Genomic DNA, 18,847 nt, shown 5'->3' with positions numbered 1-18,847 from the left:
GCTTGCTCTTAACCTAGAGGGAATGCAAAGCAACAAGGCTCAGCTTAGACCAAAAAGGTCTCAGATAGGTCTTGGTACTTAGCAGTTGTCACAAGCTAAAAATGTACAGAGAGTGACCACAGCTCAGATGACTAAGTGTAATTGCTTAATGACAGTAAATCGACCAGAGCTCTAAGTAGTCAGTCTTTTCAATTATCATGAGATCACAGGATAATTCAGTTGGGAAGGAAATTCAATAGGTCAGACCGGATTGCCCTGGACTGGACTCAAGAGCAAAACCAACCAACAAAGAGATACAAACTTTCAAAATTTTTACTGTATGTCCACAGTTTTGCACAGTAGCCTACCACACAAATTGCTTCAGTAACAAAATGTAAAATAACAGGGTACAAAAATAAGCACTTTAAGTGCTTTAATTCTGCTTACCACGTAAGCGAGAGCAGGAGTTATAACCCTCACTGGCTTTTACACCAGACTATTGCTTCCACAGAAAAGCACCATGATGTGCCAAAGCCTGAAGCCTGACATCTGCTGCCAGCCTGCAGAGAGCTCCCCAGGGCTCCCAGCGAGTTCACCGGGGCCAGCACAGGTGCAGCAGTTCTGCCATCTGCGGCACACGGCAGGACCAGACCTAACGGCACATCCTCCCTCCCCGTTCCCCTTTTCCCCATTATGAAGGCTGGCTGTATAGAGATAGATGCAATCCATGTTTAGAGGACCCTCTTCAGAATTGATCTTACTAGTCATCCCAAACCAAACAGCAGCTGAGGATTTTCTGAGCACTGCAAGATCAATTCATAACTGTGCAGCACCAGGCAGGATTCATCATGCAGTATACTTTTCCTCCCCCTGTTTTTTTGCTTTGTGGTAGTGGTTGTAATCATTATACAGATCCTTAAAGACCTCCCTTACACCTGCTGGTAGCGATGCATTTAAGAACTTGATGTCCCGTTCAATGCAAAGGTCAAGGATGTGATATATCCCTTCTGTGAGATGTTTCTTCACAGCCGGGTGCAAAGTCACCTACGAGAAGAACAAAACTGCATTAAACTTGGAAGACAAAAAGGCAAGAAAACACCCTTTCCACAGTCAGTATATATTAAATGCTGACAACATGTTATCCAGTGCACCAGACCATCTGCAACAGCCCATTAGATAAAAGCCAAGATTTTGACTTGTGCAATATTTTCCTGATTTTTGCAAACATGTTTTGCAGAACAAGCATGCCCCTTGCAATAAAATGCACAAGAGTGCTACTATACACATTGCTGCGGAGGCAAAGACACTGAGCATCCTGGAATCATATGAAAACTCCCCAGCAGAAAAACTGTAATTAAAAAAAACTAAAATACTGGCCCTGGATTACACATTTCAGTAGATTCTGTATATCTCATATTAGCTGTATGCCACTAAGTCTCGATTTCAAATGAGCACTGCCTTTAGGCTACTCTATCATTTACATTGGGTAGTCAATCAATTTTAACTTATCCCTTAACAACTTGATATTTATCTAACAGTTTGTATCTGAGGGCTTCAACGTATAAGCCTTAATAAAAGAAGCCTTCAAAAAGCTCAGGAGATGTGCACTTCCTTGATCTGTTTTAACATCGGGAATCAGGTACCTTGCCTGAAGTCATGCAGAAAGTTGAAGGACTACGACCAATGACTCAGGACTCCGTGCCCTGCTCCCTGCCATTATAACCCCTGCTCAACCCCACAACCAGCAGAACCACCACCACTACCAGGAACATCAGTGCTGACTCTGGAGTCCTCTGGTGCTCCAAGCTAACTGGAATTTGTCCTGTGCTCACAATCACTTGCTAAAGACTTCACTGCCTGAGGCAGCGCTGGCCTCTGGCACAATCACATTATTTTTGCCGCAGAACCATGTCTTATCTTTGCTGAATCCCAAAATTAGCTTTACGCCTCCAGACTTAAGCCTCTACACTCCAGGCTGAATGAAAATTACATAAAAAAATGTCATTAAAATTCAGACTTTTTTCTTCCTGAGGCAACTAATAAACTTTCCACTAATGAAGTGCACTCCTAATCACTGTGACAGGCTCCTGCTCTCTTTCTGCCCTAAATGTAAAACAGCTAATACATTTTATTAGACCTACTAACATAGCTGGAAAAACAGAGAGCAGGCATTAAGGCACATAAGCCTTTCTTTGGATCTGTGACCCTCATGAGTTTGCACGTCCAAAAGTTTGTCATTTTTCCCCTCTATGTCAGTTGATCTGTTGGCTGGTTTATAACAGATGTTATTTCTCCCTACACCATGCACTAAAGTAACAGAACAGTTGAGCATCACAACTCCCAGTGAATGTGCTGGGCTGGCCTCTCGCTTCCTAGGGCAGAGAAATGACCGCAGAGAACGAGGACAGGAAACCCCACAGCTATTGACAAGACGGACCAGATGTCCCACTTGGGATAAGCAGGTACCTCAGAGCTGCAGTTAATGGAACCGCATCCCTTCCATCACAAATTAATCTGGACCTGTGCTTTATTTGGGCCATTCTTGCTTTGCAGTGCAGTTTTCCATAAACACCCTCCAATAACACTATGGGAAGCAGAACCAAAGATTTAAACAGCTGCCGTTAGTGGCTGGCAGTTAATTATGCTTAGAAGTGTTTTATGGTCTATATAGTTAGCACAACCCATTTGTCAAGCATTACACAACTCCCGATGTGAGACATTAAACGTGTGAAGAGGTATTTCACTGCTGCTGAATTAAGCAACAGCTCATAGACAACAAGGGAAAAGCACTGCCAACAGCATGAAAGAGGCTATAGATGCCACGCATCTCCAGCACGGAATCTTTCTAGATTAACACAAAATAATTCACAAGGATATTTTATTTCCTGGTATAAAGAGGAAGTACTGAGGGAACTGTTACACAGCTACTTTAGGAGTAAGCTACTTAGGCCAGTAGCTTTCATCAGTTTTAGTTTGCAGACCCTTAAAAGGGTTCCAGTAAGTGTGTGGATGCCCATATAAAGACTTAAATCTACCAACATGTTTTTCTCAGTTACCTTTGACAGACCCCCAGGGTCTTCAGATCACAGGCGGAAAGCCACTGATCTGGACTCAGAAGAGAAGAATGTTTAAAGGAGTTTTTCTCTCCATCTGCAGAGCAACATGAAAGATGTGTACGTGCCCCCTTAAGACAGGCATGCTGAGGCCTCCCCTTCCTCCGAGATCCATCAATTCTCACCAGTCTAATGAGCAAATAAATCATCACCTACTTGTGATCTATCTATTCTGTCAGACAGAAAACACCCCTTTGTTACAGCGTCTGGTGGCTCACTACACCACTTCCCCTTTCCACGCCCAAAGGTTCCATGCATATGTTACTGATCTGTGGTTTCAGCTATCATCCATCACTTTCCATTTCCCAGTGAAAAGTATTGCGCAAAACTTTCCTAGAAGTCTCACAAGACTTTGTACACTGCTAATACTGAGTAAGTGTCCTTTTAACTTGGAAAGGTCATTTGACAATTCAAGTCAGGCTTTCTGAGTAAAGGCTCTACATTCAGCGATGAACAGATTTCAGAGTTCAGAGATAAAGCAGAAGTAGTCTTAACAGTAATTTGTCCCTAGTATTTGCTGAACTACTATGTAAACAATAACCAACTTACCGGGAAGACTAAATAATGTGGCTAAAAACTGACATATCCCATTGTTTTGCTCCCAAACCTTGGAAAAAAGCTGGGCAATCAAGAAAGCAGCTGAGTTTAAGCTAGGTAACAACCTTCATGGTTAGTTACATTGGTTACACCATAATCCTTCAGAAACATAGGACCTGTTGGGATATTTTTGTGGTAAGAGAGCCTAAAATCAAAGACTAAAATTCCTTTTTGTATTTCAGCTCATGCCAAGGCCAGAGCCACAAATAATCGATTTGCAGCTACTTGCAACACAAGCAGCATTCAAACCCTGGTGAAATCTAAATCCATTAGGCTGAACAGAATGACAATTTGAACTTAGGTCTGGATGTGAGAAGCTACTGACCTGGCTCTGGCATTCGTAATAGTAGGAGTAGTTGTTTTCAGCAAGGATGGGAATATCATCTTTGGTATGGAAGGAGAATTACTGAAAAGCTAACAATTCTCTGGCTTGGTAACATTTTCTCCATTCCCTTACTCATTTAGACCAGATTAAAAGACATATTCCGGGAGAATTTTTTTCCGTTACTTTGCTAGACGGGGCCCTAACTGCTATCAATCCTGGACAACTGAGACTAGCTGGGAGAAGAACCTAACTACCACATGAAGCAAAAAGAACACCCAATGTGACAGAAAAGCAAAGCAGTTCTGTAAATAGGCATTGCATTCTTTTGCCTTGAAAAAAACACACAGCCCACAACTTTAGAAAGTTTTCAGGAGCTGGGTAAGAAAGATTCTCAGGAGCTCTTGCTCAAAATAACAGAGAGGCTGCATCAAACCTGTATCCCCATGAGGCACAGCAACTTTTATAACTTCACAGATTTTACAAAACTTAGCACAGCTGCCTTTGGAACAGGAACTCCAAAGCCAGCACAATACCACGGTACTTTCAAGATGGATGAGAACATGTTACCTTCTGCAATTCAGTCACATACTGAGCCACAATGAAAGCAGAAAACACAGTAAAGTCCTCCATTTCTGCAGCGAGATGAGTATACATTCGTTCCACCAAGTGTGCACACTTCAGTATAACTTCAAACTCATCTGTGTTGCCTAAAACAGAGAGTCAGTTGCAGTCTGGCATTTAAGGCTTAAAATCACTTGGGAAAAAAACAAAGAATCACACAGCCTTCTATATGATTCTTGAACTACATGAGGCCAACACCAGCTTGCCCATTTTATCTTCTTTTCTTATCAAGCCACAGCTGAGGGGCCCCCCACACCCCCACAACACACCATACGCATCTCTTCCAATGGTTATTTTCTAAGAGCACACTGATTGCCACTCCATGTGCACTGCAAGGCAAAAAGTATTTGTTATATATGCTGAAGTACTAAAAGCAGCAGCTATAGTCCTTTCCATGATTCAGTCCCATCTAGCACTGTGGAGGAGAGAACAAGGAGACTGGAAAATTATATTCTCTACCTACAGAAAATCAGAAGGCATCTCTTAGAGACAGCGTAATAAGAAAGTTTTCTGATGAGATTTACTATGTGGAATACAGCAGCAGAAGCCACAGCACTGCAGATATTTGAAGTGAGACTGAAGAGATCACCTGAGAATTTACCCTTTCAGTAGGCAGTGAATAAAGAGAACTAACACAAACAAGGGAGAAGGGAAATCTAGAAATTATTTTCATGTGATCTGTTATGAAAATAAAAAGATCCTGCAAAGATAAACAGCATGTTTTTAAACTTTAGGATGCCATGTACCCATAAGTTTCCTGTGACCCTTGCCTTATGTAAACATATTACAGAAGCTAGCAAATTCTCACAGTTTGGCACCAGTTAACATACCTTTTCCTCTATCATTGAGCCTTTGTTAGTATATTCCTCCACGATGCATACATACACTTACACTTGCCTGCATTTATGGGCAACATATCAGCTGAGATAAATCTGAACATGGAACAAGCTGCAGGACATCAGCGGAAAGCTGGGATACAAGCAGTTGCAGGCCATGAAGTCAACTTGTCTCAAAAAGTCATCACCACTATTAGTGACAGGGTATTTGTGTCCTGACCAGCATAAAGCACAGGAGGATCACCTTAGTCGCTGTGAACATCTTCGACTTGGCTACTTTGACAATGCAAATTCTTTAACAACTTCCAGTAATAAGTCTTTTTTTTTTTTTCTTCCTTTTGAGATGTTTATACTAATTCCAAATCCTTGACCATACAGATGTATCATCTAATCCCAACTGATGCTTCAGATATGTGTAATGTTCTGGCTTTATGCTTAGCACAGAATGGTGACAATTCAGGTCTGTAGTAAACATAGTTCCAGTCTCAAAAAGCTCCATTTAGTAGGATCTATATGGGGCTATAACTCAGGCATATTAGCATGTATCATCAGAGTTCACAGCCATCGTGCTTTCAGTCACAGAGATTGATAGGAAGAGCAGAAACTGGGCACAGCAAGCCTTACCAGTTCCTGCATACTTGCCAGCCAGTCAGTGAAGAATACCTTATTCATCTAAAGCAGTGCTGTCTGGATGCAGCTCCACAGGAGCCCCAGTTATCCTCATAAGCCCACGATACTACAAAGCTCATCCTCAATTTTACATAAAGGACAGATAGGGCCAATGGTTTCAATGCCGCAGCTAGGTTTTGAGGACTTTGCTTCTGGTGTCAGACTGCCCTGTTCCGCATCTCCTCTTCTAGAACATATAAAATTACAGTGTGTGTATATATAGTGCAAAAGTGGAAGAGATATGGTACCTCCATCTCCTTTCTGACGTCCTTCATGCATGACAGAAACCACCAGACGATGGAAACTGTTCAGAAAAGATGGTGCTGCTTTCAACAGCACCTGCAAAGACATGAAATAAAAACATCTGAGATTATGTAGTAAAGGGAGTGGAGAGGGTAGAGGTGCACCACCCCATAGTCTGAGGGAAATCAATTCCTGTGAAGGAAACCATATAGCTTATACAGCTGTCAGGAGCAGAGACTATCTTTTCATTCTGCATCCATACAGTATCTAGCACGTGAGAATCCTGGAGCAGGACTGCAGTCCTCGCCATATGCAAACACAAATAACAAGTAAGCACCATATTAGAGTTACTCCATCTCTCCAAAGCAGCATTTGATTTAGTAACCTAATGTCTAGGGGATTTGTTCTTGCTGGTAGAGACCTGTGTAGCCAGACAGATTCACAGAACGCAGGGTCCAGTAACACTACAGATCACTGTGTGGAAACAGCCTGGATAGGCAGCTTTCTACCACGGGGTTTTTGTAAGAGCATTTTAGCAGTGCGCACTGCCTTGCTTTTAGAATTTGCCATTTCCCCATCTTTAACTTTCTTCACTCTCAGTCCTAATACAAATGCATGAGACCCCTTTCCTTTTTTCTTCCACCTCTGCCTACATATTCCATGTAAGAGTATCTCCAACCCTGTGCAAGTCCTGGCACGTCTTCACTTTCCCGTGCCAGAAGGCTGACAAGAACACCAGGATGGTACAATGTTGGAAGGTCACCGACTTCTAACATGTCTAAGCCCTGTTTTCAAAGGACTGCAGAATCTTGATCTCCAGTGAGAATGAGGTCCTAGAGCCTGAGCCATTTGTGCTTCTAGAAATCAATCATAAAAAAGGGAAAGTTTTATTCTAATCTAGCATCAGATGTTGATAAGCAATCTGCTGCCAAAGACCAACAATGCAGGCATAAAACAAAGCAGGAGAACAACTGAAATGATGTGATTTTGAGATTCCCAGCCTTTTAAATGACAAGTGGTACAAAGCACTTTCATACTATCAGGACAAATTATTTCAAAACCACTATTAAAAAAAAAATTCTCATCACTGGCCTCTGTGTTGGTTATTTCTACCTTTTTCCCTCCTCCCACCCCCTCACAGATATACCTTTGGATGGCACTGCACAATAGAGAAGAGCACTTCATGGACTCCCAGGAAAACACGGTGATAGTCTTCTGTCTTCAGATGATCCAGAGGGACTGTTAGGAGAATGCTGAATGCCAATGCCACATGGTGTGGATTCAAGAGAACCCCTTCTCCTTGCCTTAGCAGAGCTGCTACAGCCTCTAGAATAGGTACAACTATGGTGGAAACCAGTGACTGGTCCTGACAGGCCTCTTTGGTTTGCATCTACAAGAAGACATGAAACAGATAAGGAAGAGTGCATTAGCCAGCTATCACTACCATTCGCACACCAGAGAACCATAATGCTCTGACTTGAGTCAATGGAACTAGACTGGTGCAAGCCGGACTGGCAGGGAGACTCCTGCACTTCAGCCATTTTCGTGCAAGGATGCATATGATGCATTTCAAGCAAGCACTGCTGTGAGTGTGGAGCTGTAACCACTCCCCAGTCCCCTGACAAACCAGCACCTCTTTGCACCTCCTCACATGAATGCATTGATGCAGTTCTCTCCTTTACAAGCATGCACACCTACCAAAAAAGGGCAGAAATTGCATGCTCACAATTCCCAGGCATTGCAGGGCCAACCTCTGACAAATTCTGGTGTATAGACACCATCACCATGACAGAAGAAAAACCTACATCACTAGGTTTGTACGCTGTACAAATGAACAACAGGAAACCTGGGTTTGGTTACTTTCGGCTAAGTTTCCCATTCATAATTCAGTGAATTTCTATTATTATTTTTTTAATATGAGCACTTTTTTCTTTTTGTTTTGCTGCTGTTGGCTTCTGCTGCGACACGTGGCTGACAGTTACCTTGTCCTTTGGACAGGAGGAAGGACAGGAGACTCAGACTCTCTTCTCTGCAGCCTAACAAGTTTCTCCTAAGCTCCAGATTGCATGGTGCAGTCCCAGAAAATTACTGATACTAAGAAATGGAAGATCTACACACTGCACTCACAGGAGGAGATTTACTTGAGGAAGGAGAGAAAGGGTCTAGTCAAAAAGTACAGGTGAATCTGGTATGGATTTGTCTAGTATCCACAACTTTTTTGTTCCTGTATGCCTCTGCGCATGTTAGATGTAACCACTACAGACTGCAACAAATAAAAGGGATAGGTAATGAAGTTACAATGAAGAGATACTTACAGCTAAAGCTGTGATTATCTGTGGGCTGGCAAACCAGAAAGCTTTCTCTTTGTCTCCACTTAATGGGCAGCTGAGCAACAATTTGGTTAGCGTAACAGCTGACAATACTTCCTGCAGAAAGCAGATTGATGATCAGTCACGGGTACAAGATGCACTGGCTCCTCTGAAGTACAGAAGAGCTCTTCCAAGGACAGTGGCAGTTTTGAGCATTACCAGAGCCTTGACACATGAAAGTCCTCCCACCAACAGATCACTTTGGAAACTGTGAAGTAAGCAGCAGCTCAACAAAATTCAATATGCTGAGCAGCACTGGCCCAGATGTACTGCATGCTATGTTTATTTTAGAATCAACTTACTGTACAAAAAGGCTTACATGATTTTTAAGAAAGTAAAGCCTTCTCCTTCAACTGCCATCAGATAACAGAGGGAAGCAGGGGGAATATAGTACACTATACGCTCAGAATGCTGCATTTGGCAGCAGGGATTTTTTTACTTGCTGGCTGTTACGACAGACTGATAAAAAAACCATATTACAAGCTATACTCAGGTAGCAGGAATTATATGCATAGTTTAGGAATTCCAGATACACTTTCAAAAAGACACATCAAGAATTGATGCAGCACGTCCATGTCTATTTCTGACAAATAAGACAGAGCCAGATGAACCCCCAAGTTTAATCCAAGTTTCATTCTCAAGTCACTGAGCTTTCTATGGAGGGTACAGCTGGCTGTTTTGCCAGAAGTGTTCCATATGTCACCACTGCTGCTTCAGCTGCTCTGGAGAAAGGCATAGTATTTAAAAAGCTACTGAGTGGTATCTGGATATTACAGAGTAATGTAAAAGTCTTTATAATACCAAAAGCACAGGCGCAGCTTGGGTTTTACTTAAAAATGCCAGCATTTCTAAAAGTGCCTTTAACCCTGTTAAGAGCAGCCACGGACAAACAGTGGTTAAACTCACTGACTGCTAGTATCTGTTGTGCAAGAGCTCTGATCGGCAAGTAGAAAAAAAATCTCAGCATGGCCTGTAACATCACAGCTGTGTGATTTCTGTTGACAATACATGGAGTTAAGACTGCCGAGTCCTTAAACTGGACAGAAAGTTTTTCCAGTAGGTTTCCATGATCTTTCCACCTCTCTCAATTTATATCCAGAACATAGCACAGTCACCAAGCCCTTAACCGTGTAAATTAATTTGACCTGACCACTGAACATAAAGCAGGAAGAAGAAAAAAATATTTATCAGATGTCATTCAGCCAACAAAATCTTTTCAAGATACAGAAAACTGAAGAAAGAAGTTGACAACAAACTAAGCTCATGCCTTACTTTAGCCTTCTGTTGCCAAACATTTCTCATTTCAAGTCCCTGCAGCACCAGCCTCATTATGGTATAGAACTCCTCGGCAGAGCAGTTTCCCAGCAGCTGGACAAGCACCTCTGTCAGCTCCATCTCCATACTTTGGATAACCTGGGTTGTGACTGCAGGACCTGCATATTCAAGAGACACAAGCATGCCTTAATCAATTCCCAGGACAGGGACTTCCACAGGTAAGAACAGGGCGAATCAAACCTTAAAACAGCTCTGTGGGTACCTTTTTACACTCAAATGCATAGAACGCTTTCCCCTTACCTCCCTCCCCACTAGTGCAATGAATTGCTGCTCTCAAGTACTTCCTACCCTAGGGTTCACAGAGCAGACATCATACCAATAAAAAGCCTTCAGTAGTATGGAAATACTACAACAAAGCGTGTGCACAAGCCAAGGGAGTAGGCTAAACAAGCCACAGGGCTTTACTACAAATGCTGGCCAGAGAGCCATCACAAGTCAAAAAAGCATTAAGCTGACAAAGTTTAGGTCTCTGCTGATCGTAAGTCACACTCCCCACTTACTCAACTATTACTACGCAGACAGTCCAGAACTAGCTTATATCTTAATTGATTCTGAAGGCTTGTTTTTCAGTTCCACAAGTATCCACAGGATCTGTGGCAATGCCGAAAGTCATCTTAAACAGGAATCCATATTTCATCTTACTGAATACTTTACTTATTCATCAGAAATTCTCACAGCTTTTTACAGTGATTAATTATGTCTCCAGGCTAAAGCACTAGCAATCTTAGACTAGTAAAGTGAGGCACAGGATGAGAGAGAGAAAAGTCAGCAGAAAAATTACAGCAATTGACAGCTCCTCGTGGTCCCTAGTTCCAGTGTCAAATCCCTGCTCTCAGTGCCCTTATGGAACCCCACAACACTGAAATGCAAGCCAGGGAAGAGACAGACTAAGCCTGTATCTATGTGTAAGTTCTAGCTCAAACCTAACTGCGCAAATTCAAGATCAGATTTTCCATGGAGAGCTGTGCTCTGTTCTTAACTACCTAATGCCAATATAAACATTGAGATCATGACTGTAGTACGCTTGAGCAGTAGCCTTCGAAGTGGGGTGCGCACACTCCAGGGTGTGCACAAGACAATCTGTTGGGGTGCAGGAATTATAAATAAAGTATCTTTAATAAATAAAATAGAATTGAAAAAGTGTTTGTTTCATCTTTATCTCATGTTTTAAAACTTTTTTTTGTGTATGCTTTGTAATGTATGTAGTATGCTAATAGAGTAGCACATTCATATAATTTATAAATAAACATATATCGAAGCTGAATGCTCAATTTTTTTTTTTTTTTACTGATAGGCATGCACAATCAAAAATGTTTGGAGATCACTGCACTAGAGCACGTTAGTAGTAAGTTCGACAAAATGCAACTGTTCAGAGAAGTCAAAGAGAACAGTTACGTCTACGCTGTCTTTAGTTCATCTCGCTTTCTGAATGAGACAATATAAAGGAGCCATTAGGTGACACAGCTGGCAAGAGAGGTTTTTCATGTCATTTCTAGCCCTGGCTCTTTATTTGATGGGGCTAAAGGGACCAATCTGCCAATCTCCCACAGCCTATCAGAATTACAGGTGTTCAGCTTCCTTAACAGTTAGGTGATTTCCATTGTTTTATAACCTTGCCTATTAGATACAAAAATAGATGAGTATTTTACTGTAAGGTCCTCTGAGATCCTCAGATAAGACATATCAGATCTGACCTGGTGCACATCAGCTGCTTCAGTGGTGCCTACTATACTAACTACATGAGTAGAAGGACACTGCACCTTCAGCCCTGCATTCAGAAGTATTACCACGTTCCGATTACTGTCAAAATGCTGTACCAGGATGAGTAACCGAGGACCTCAACTCTATTAAGATGCTTGCATCTTCCAGGAGAAGGTCATTACCAAATTAGATGGTGGCTGTGGTCCAGGTACCACAACATTGCCTCCTTGAAAATTTTCCTGTTATGCATTTATAAAAGGATAGGCTACTGCTTTAACACAAGTAAATAGATACAGACTTTTCAAAAAGCTGTATGTTTTGCTAAGTGGCTTTTAACTCGCCTCTGCGCTGCAAAATTAGCAAAGGAAGTGGAGAAAGGGAGTTTTCATACCAGAGAGAAGCTTTTTTATAGCAAAAACAACCGTGACTGCAGTTTCTTTTCCAGGATACAGCTCTGGCACTGAGCAGAAGACGGTTAGGAACTGCAATGCAGACTGAAGGAACTGCAGATTACCTCCTGCGCAGGGCAGCTCTCTCAGTATCTGAGAGTAAAACTTTTGGTACAGTTTAATACGGGGTTGTTCCAAAAACCCACTGGGCTCCTTCTGCCAGCCCTTCTTGACAGCATGGCTCAGATCTGCTTTGAGAAGAGTAGTGACAGATGGTATGAATGCTACAGGCAAAGGCTGATTTTGGGTGTTACTCTGAAGACCGTGTTCAACAGTTCTGACCATCTGCAGAACTACTGGCTCCAACAGAGCAGACAGTACATCCGCAGACTGCAGCTTCTTTTCTGGTAGCTGCTGAAGGTAGGGTGTGACGACATGACACAGTGTCGTGAATGCCATGAGCAGTAACTGCCCAGCTGCGGGATTCCAGTTTTTCCAGCTTTTGCTTTTGGCTGCACCAATGTCTGGCTTGCAGCTCACCAGGAAAGACATGAACTTTTCCAAGTTGAGCCTCACACTTTGCCTTCTTTCAATAATCATCTGAAGAAAGTTTTCCAAAAAGGCTTGGACTTCCTGGAGATACTGTGCCCAAACAGGAACAGTCAAAACATCAGTGAAGAATTTGCTAGCTGTGAGCTGGGAGGTCATGACAGCCTCAAGAACATCGCTGGCATGAAACACCTTAAAAACAGAGTTGGCATTCCTCCGGCTTGCAGGCACCTCAGGAGGTGGAAGCAGGTACTTAAAAACTTCAGCAGTAACAGCTTACTGCAAGAGACACTAGCCCTGGTATTGGCTAGCAGGGACAGCAGCACCAGAAAACACCGGGTACAGTCAGAGGGAAGAATACTATCTAGTTTCAGAAGAGAAGCAATTTCTAGCAAACCCAAGCAGCTTTCCAGCTGACTCTCTTTCAGGATGACAGGACAGCCATTTTTTGCTAACAGTTCTATACATTGGGCAACTTTCTTCAGTGTTTTCCAAGACAAGCTGAGTTCATCCTTTAGCAGTTTGTTTTCTGACGGTGCTTCCAACAGGTCAACAGGTCTGCAAGAAGCCAGGATTTCTTCGTGCCAAGGGATATCACCTGCAGACAGCTGCTGAAGTGGCAAATCTACTGAATCCCTAGCAGCAGAGGGCAGCACCCTAGCAAACTGATGAATAAGACTCGTCAGAAAAGCACAATGCAGGACCTTCATTTCCGGTAGAAAGGAGCTATGCATCAAACCAAGAGATATCTTTCCAATGCTGACAGAAGGCTCCGGGTCTGCATCAGCTTCCTGAGCTTTGGCCAATACTAACATCTCTAGAAGCACATTTGCAATGTACTCTACATCTTTCAGGGAAATATACGGCAACAGGATAGTCAGATTGGAGATGACGAGGTGCCAGTGGGCCGTGGAGTAGGTGAGATGACTTATCGCGCTGATATCTCCATCCCATGGTTCAAATTCTCCCTTGCTTATGCTGGATCTCCCAGACTCCAGGATGAAAGCTGCAGCATGCTGCAAGAGCTGTAGGTCAGCTTTGGTCTGCATTAAGATCATCTTCATTTTCTGAAGTGTGAGCAGTTCTAAGCAGTATTTACTAGTGGAAGCAAAACTATTTGCAAGTTCCATGACTCTCTCCCAGCACTGCTCCTCCACACCGGGGAGGAAAGCTGAAATGCCCCCGCGCCTTGCAGCAGATGCAGTAACAGCACCAGCAATTTCAGCTGCTGGAGACACATATTTACTGCAGCTAACACCAAACAAAGTGTCTACCTCAACCCAAGTGTAAGCAAGGAGGAGAGCAGAGTCACTGGCGTTTCTTAGCCAAAGGTCTGACTTCTCTTCCTCTCTTCTAGGAGCCTGTAGCAGCTCCATCAGTGGCTGAATTATTCCCTTCTGCATCTTTGCCAGCAGACTCTGAGTGCGAAGGACCACAGGGGAAGGAGTGACATCATCTAGGCTCCTCATGTTGAACAGAAAAACATGCAGCACCGAGCTCACTGACAGCAGCTTCAAGGCCGTGTCAGATGACCCTTCAACAGCAGGAACGATAAGGGTCTGGCATTTCTCCACAAAGAGACACAAAATGTCCAGAATCTGGTTGGGTGGCAGTTCAAGGAGGCACTCACGAAGTTTTACTGTCAGGTCAGCAGAGAAGACAGGCAGCCTCAGTTCATCAGCAGCTGGCCGGCAAATGACTGTCAGCACCTCCTCAAAGAGGCGTGGGAACTGTCGCAGCTTGGAGTAAGTCTGAAACATGGTGTTGATGAGAGCCTCCTGGGGCTTCTTCGTACGTGGCTCAGAGACCTTGGCATCAATCCAAGCCGAGGCCACTAAGTCATCCAAGTCTGGCTCTACTATAAGGTGGTTTAATGACATCAAGAGTTTGAGACACCTGAACCAAGCAGGGATGGAAGCTTGGGAGTGACTCATCAACATCTGTGCTAGCTTGCGGTAAAACCCAAACTGTATCTCCCTGTGCCGGATACGGTCACTGGCAATGTTATAGATATCACTGCTAAGCACCAAGTTCAGAAGCTGTTCCAAAGCAAGCAGCTCTGTGCTCCAGTCCACAGGAGAGAGCGCATCCTCCCTCACGCCCAGCTGTAGGCCAGAGAGCCTGAGGCAGCCAAAAAGCCTGCTGAGCATGTGGAAACACACAAGGTAGTTTTCTGCCTTACAGTATGAGTCCAGAAAGAGCTTATATAGCAAGGACACCGAACCAGCCACAACAGCTCCATGGAGGGCAGGTTCACAAAAGCCACTGCCCAGCTTGGTCTGCACTGTGTTGACTGGTAGCAAAAGACTTTTCAAAGCTCCTTTCTTCTTCTCCTGGAGCTCCTGTTCTGGCAGCAGCTCCTCTTTGTAGGATGAAAAAAGCTCAGGCTGGAATAACCCAGCCTGCAGCAAAGTTTCTACTTGGTTTCGGATTTCCCTGCTCAGGTGCTGACGCACGTGGTTGTCATCTGCTTGTGTCCAGCTCCTCACAGTCAGCAAGTGCCTCAGGAGCAGACACGGCTGCATTAAGTGACTTGTCACTTGCCCAAACACACGATTTGGGTTGGTTTGCTGCCTCTGGATCAGAAGGTACTGAGCGAAGGTAAGTTGGAGGACGCTGAACACCTGGGAGCCCACAGTGTTGTCAGAAGCCAGCTGCTGACACGCCAGCTTGCTCAGCTTGCTGAGGAGATCAACCAAGAGCTCACACTTTGCTGTGTAAATGATGGACAGTGAAGGAGTAGAAAGAATGCCACTGGAGCAACTCAGCACTGCGCCAATGTTTTGCTGTGTTTTCTGAGAACAGGCCTCTGATAATCTTTCATTTATGACCTGAAGATTGAAAAAAAACAAAACAAAACAAAACCCACAGTCAATTTTGCACACAAAGATAAAGCTCATCATAATGAACCAACACTACCTTCTGTGAGCTGTGGCTGCAAGAAGGAAGCAACAGGGACCTGCCAACAGCTCCTGCTGGGCCTCTCGTACTGTGGGTCTCAAACTAGAAGCTATTCTGGCCAGAACAGTGTCCCTGCATTTGTTTGCACCACAGGATGAGTGAGGAAGCCCTCCTTCAGTATGTGTGCTACCGGCAACAGCATAAGACTATCCATACTTGATCCTAACAGTTGATCTGCAGAGAGGGAGTAGGGGTAAATTCCCTCCCTTCTTGCAAGGTCCCCAAAATTATGTTCCAAACAAACAACAAAAAACCACACACAACACACTTCCTACCTTTGATCCAGGAAGCTTATTCAGTAAGAATGTCCACAACTAAATATCATCTTCATATTTTAAAAAGAGCCAGTTTCCTGTGCTGATATCTGGAATGTGAAGGACGGTTCTCTCTCCTCTTTGAGGCATACACAGTTCTAAAGAATTAATGTTCACTTGAACTTACATTCCCCTTCCTTTTCTCAAACTTTGTGTTGATTTCCCTATGGTTTTCTCCTTTGATCCCCTTTTTATTTGCTCCCTTTTCTCACCTCCAGATAATCTTGTCAGCAAACAAATTCAGTAACAATTTACAAATCTGCCTCTATTCCAGAGTTAAAAATCTCATGTGTCTCCTTACACATTGTAGTGGATGGTTCATCTCCTCAGCTCAAGCCACACTGGACTAAAGCAGATCCTTAAATTCTTTCCACTGGACCCTCTACCACCTCTGTCCTTGGTCTTTAGGGTACTCTGGCCTGTACCTCTCACCTAATCTTCAGCCAGCCAGGTTTTCACATCCAGATCACGTTTAAATTTGGCACACTTTCTACGTAACATCTCTGCAGCACAGATTTCATCCAAGCAATTCTCTGTACTTCACAAACCAATTTCTGCAGGTAAAGACAGTTTTCTCCTGCTTCCTTCCAACCAGATCACAACTAAAAGGGTCATTTTTCCAGCCATTTTGACTGCCTTTGCAGCCATCCACTAATTCTGCTATTTCTGTAATCAGGAAGCTGAATAAGAAGTTACACTTTCTGGTTCAGTTCTGAACTGTAACTGAAGTCTCCCCCATTCACTTTCAGCTGACGCTAAAATAATGATATGGTTAAGATCAATAACTATTCAGTGCCGCCACCACCGTTCAGAGTCATCATTAAGAACCTGCAGGGTCTGCTGAACAGCACGTCACACTGCACAGGTACTCAAGCCAAATACACCGATGAGCCCCACAGTGAGGGAAAATCTCTCTCTCCCTAAATCTCCCAGACAAAATGGCAATATAAGCAGTAAATAATATAGAATAGCAACATATGGAACTGAGTCTTTACTTACCTATGGAAATACTTAAACCAGTTAACTCTTTGATAGTTTGAAGAAGTTAAAGACACAGAGGAAGATTAACCTTGAGGTTATTATTAGAACGCTCTGCCATTTTCAACCTTAGTGCTGCACAAATACAAATTGTATTGCAGAACAGAAAAGAGAAATTTTTATTAGAGGTCCTAAAAGCTATCAGATTACTTATTCTATATTTCATGTAACGCCCTGCACTGTGAGGAAGAGTCATGTAGTGTAGAAGATACGCACTGCTATCCAGCATGTTACAATATATCCACAGTTTTAGTTACCTGTGCAATTGAAAAACTGAGACCGATTGTCTTCCCACTTTTTAAGAGATTCTGTAGTCTTCTACTATGGATAATGTTGTCTAGATATGCCCAGAGTTTCTCAACAACTTCATCCTCCAGTTCAGGTTTCTTATTGTAGTATGAAACCAATGCATGGCTTACCCAATCGAGTAATACCTGTTAACAAAAGGGAAAAAAAGTAATCTTTAATAACCCACAGGCGAGAGCAAGACAAATATAGTACCTCTTCACAATTACAGCACTCGTACCTCGAGAACTGGTCTACATCCAAGCCGAACAGGGTCTGAATGAGCAGAGAAGTCCACCCTTGTAGGTTTTAACCAAGGTCTAAATTCCTAAGAGCTTTCATTCTAAATCCAATGTTTGCCCTGTCGTCCCCTGTACCCTCCCAAGACAAGTTTTCAGGAGTCAACATCCTACGGCCCTTTCATCAGGGTACAATTCTGACAGTCAATACTGATTAGCAAACGTAGTCTTTTAAATCAAAACTTAAAGAATCAGATGGTTTTCACCTTCTGACAACTGGTATTCCTTTCACATCCTCCTCTTGGTATGTTTAAATTTACTACCTAGAAATTCGGGCCTAGGAATTTAGACGTGTGCAAATTGGAAAAGGTTGAAACCTATTAATTTAAATTATTGATTTCAAAATACAATGATGGTGTACGGCTAGGTTTAATATTCTAAGTAACTGAAATAAGAGGAACTCAAAACACTGATCTCAGACAGTGCAAACACTAGACTCCACAAGATGACTAGGCTGGAGGAGCAGCACAAGACGCCCCTCACTCGGGGAAACACTGAACAGACCTTCAGGAAACAGGGTCAAAACAGAAGACTTGAGGGGAGAGTGTGGGTTCCAAGCATCTTCCAAGGAGATGCCCATGAATCCAGAGCACACTTGCACAAATTTAGACCACCAGGAAACATGCGCGCAGCTACAGTCAGTTCTCCCACCCTGAAGTTCCTGTTAAGTATGACCAGAAGCATCAGACTTCAGAGCATCCTGTATAGGATATGCTCTAAACAACACTAATGACAACTCTGAAGACAATGGTTTCTCATCTATCTGGGAGACAGAACGCACGTACTACCCTCTCTACAAGAAATACTCTTTCTTCCTGCCCTAATGCAGATCCTTCTGCTGAAGCTACTTGAAAGATGATGGTATGAAAACGCTTCATACAACCACACAGAAATCAAAAGCCACCCACAATTCACCATCAAAGCTATGGTGCTATTGCACTACTACCTAGGGTCAAAAGCTTAAGCAACTAGATCCGGATTTTATGAATCAATTCATCCTCAGCAGCAATTAATTATTGGGAATTTTTTTTTTCTTTCGCTGTTTACCATTAGAAAGCACTTACTTGCTCTTTATTAGGAAGAACGCACTGGTGAGAAATCCACGCAAAATGGGCTAGTTTGAGTTTGTCTTCCCAGGAAGTCTTGGCGCTCTTCAGCTTCAGGTAAATCCCGGAGTAGATCGCTGCCATGGGGACAGCACACGGGCCTCCGAGGGCGAAGAGA

General features: G+C 43.2%; 1 protein-coding gene across 1 annotated transcript; it reads right to left on the bottom strand.

Moving 5' to 3' along the window:
• Nucleotides 1-360: 360 nt before the first annotated feature.
• URB2 (URB2 ribosome biogenesis 2 homolog (S. cerevisiae)) lies at nucleotides 361-18,847 on the bottom strand. Its single transcript, XM_009329183.1, is given in 10 exon segments — nucleotides 361-1,023; nucleotides 4,582-4,721; nucleotides 6,389-6,479; nucleotides 7,531-7,773; nucleotides 8,699-8,809; nucleotides 10,025-10,185; nucleotides 12,180-12,941; nucleotides 12,944-15,557; nucleotides 17,297-17,473; nucleotides 18,688-18,847. Coding segments are annotated over 10 exon segments (4,623 nt in total). The 5' UTR covers nucleotides 18,814-18,847; the 3' UTR covers nucleotides 361-825.

Source organism: Pygoscelis adeliae, unplaced genomic scaffold, assembly GCF_000699105.1.
Source record: "Pygoscelis adeliae isolate BGI_AS28 unplaced genomic scaffold, ASM69910v1 Scaffold77, whole genome shotgun sequence".
Classification (NCBI taxonomy): Eukaryota; Metazoa; Chordata; class Aves; order Sphenisciformes; family Spheniscidae; genus Pygoscelis; species Pygoscelis adeliae.
This window is presented reverse-complemented; position numbering and strand designations above follow the sequence as displayed.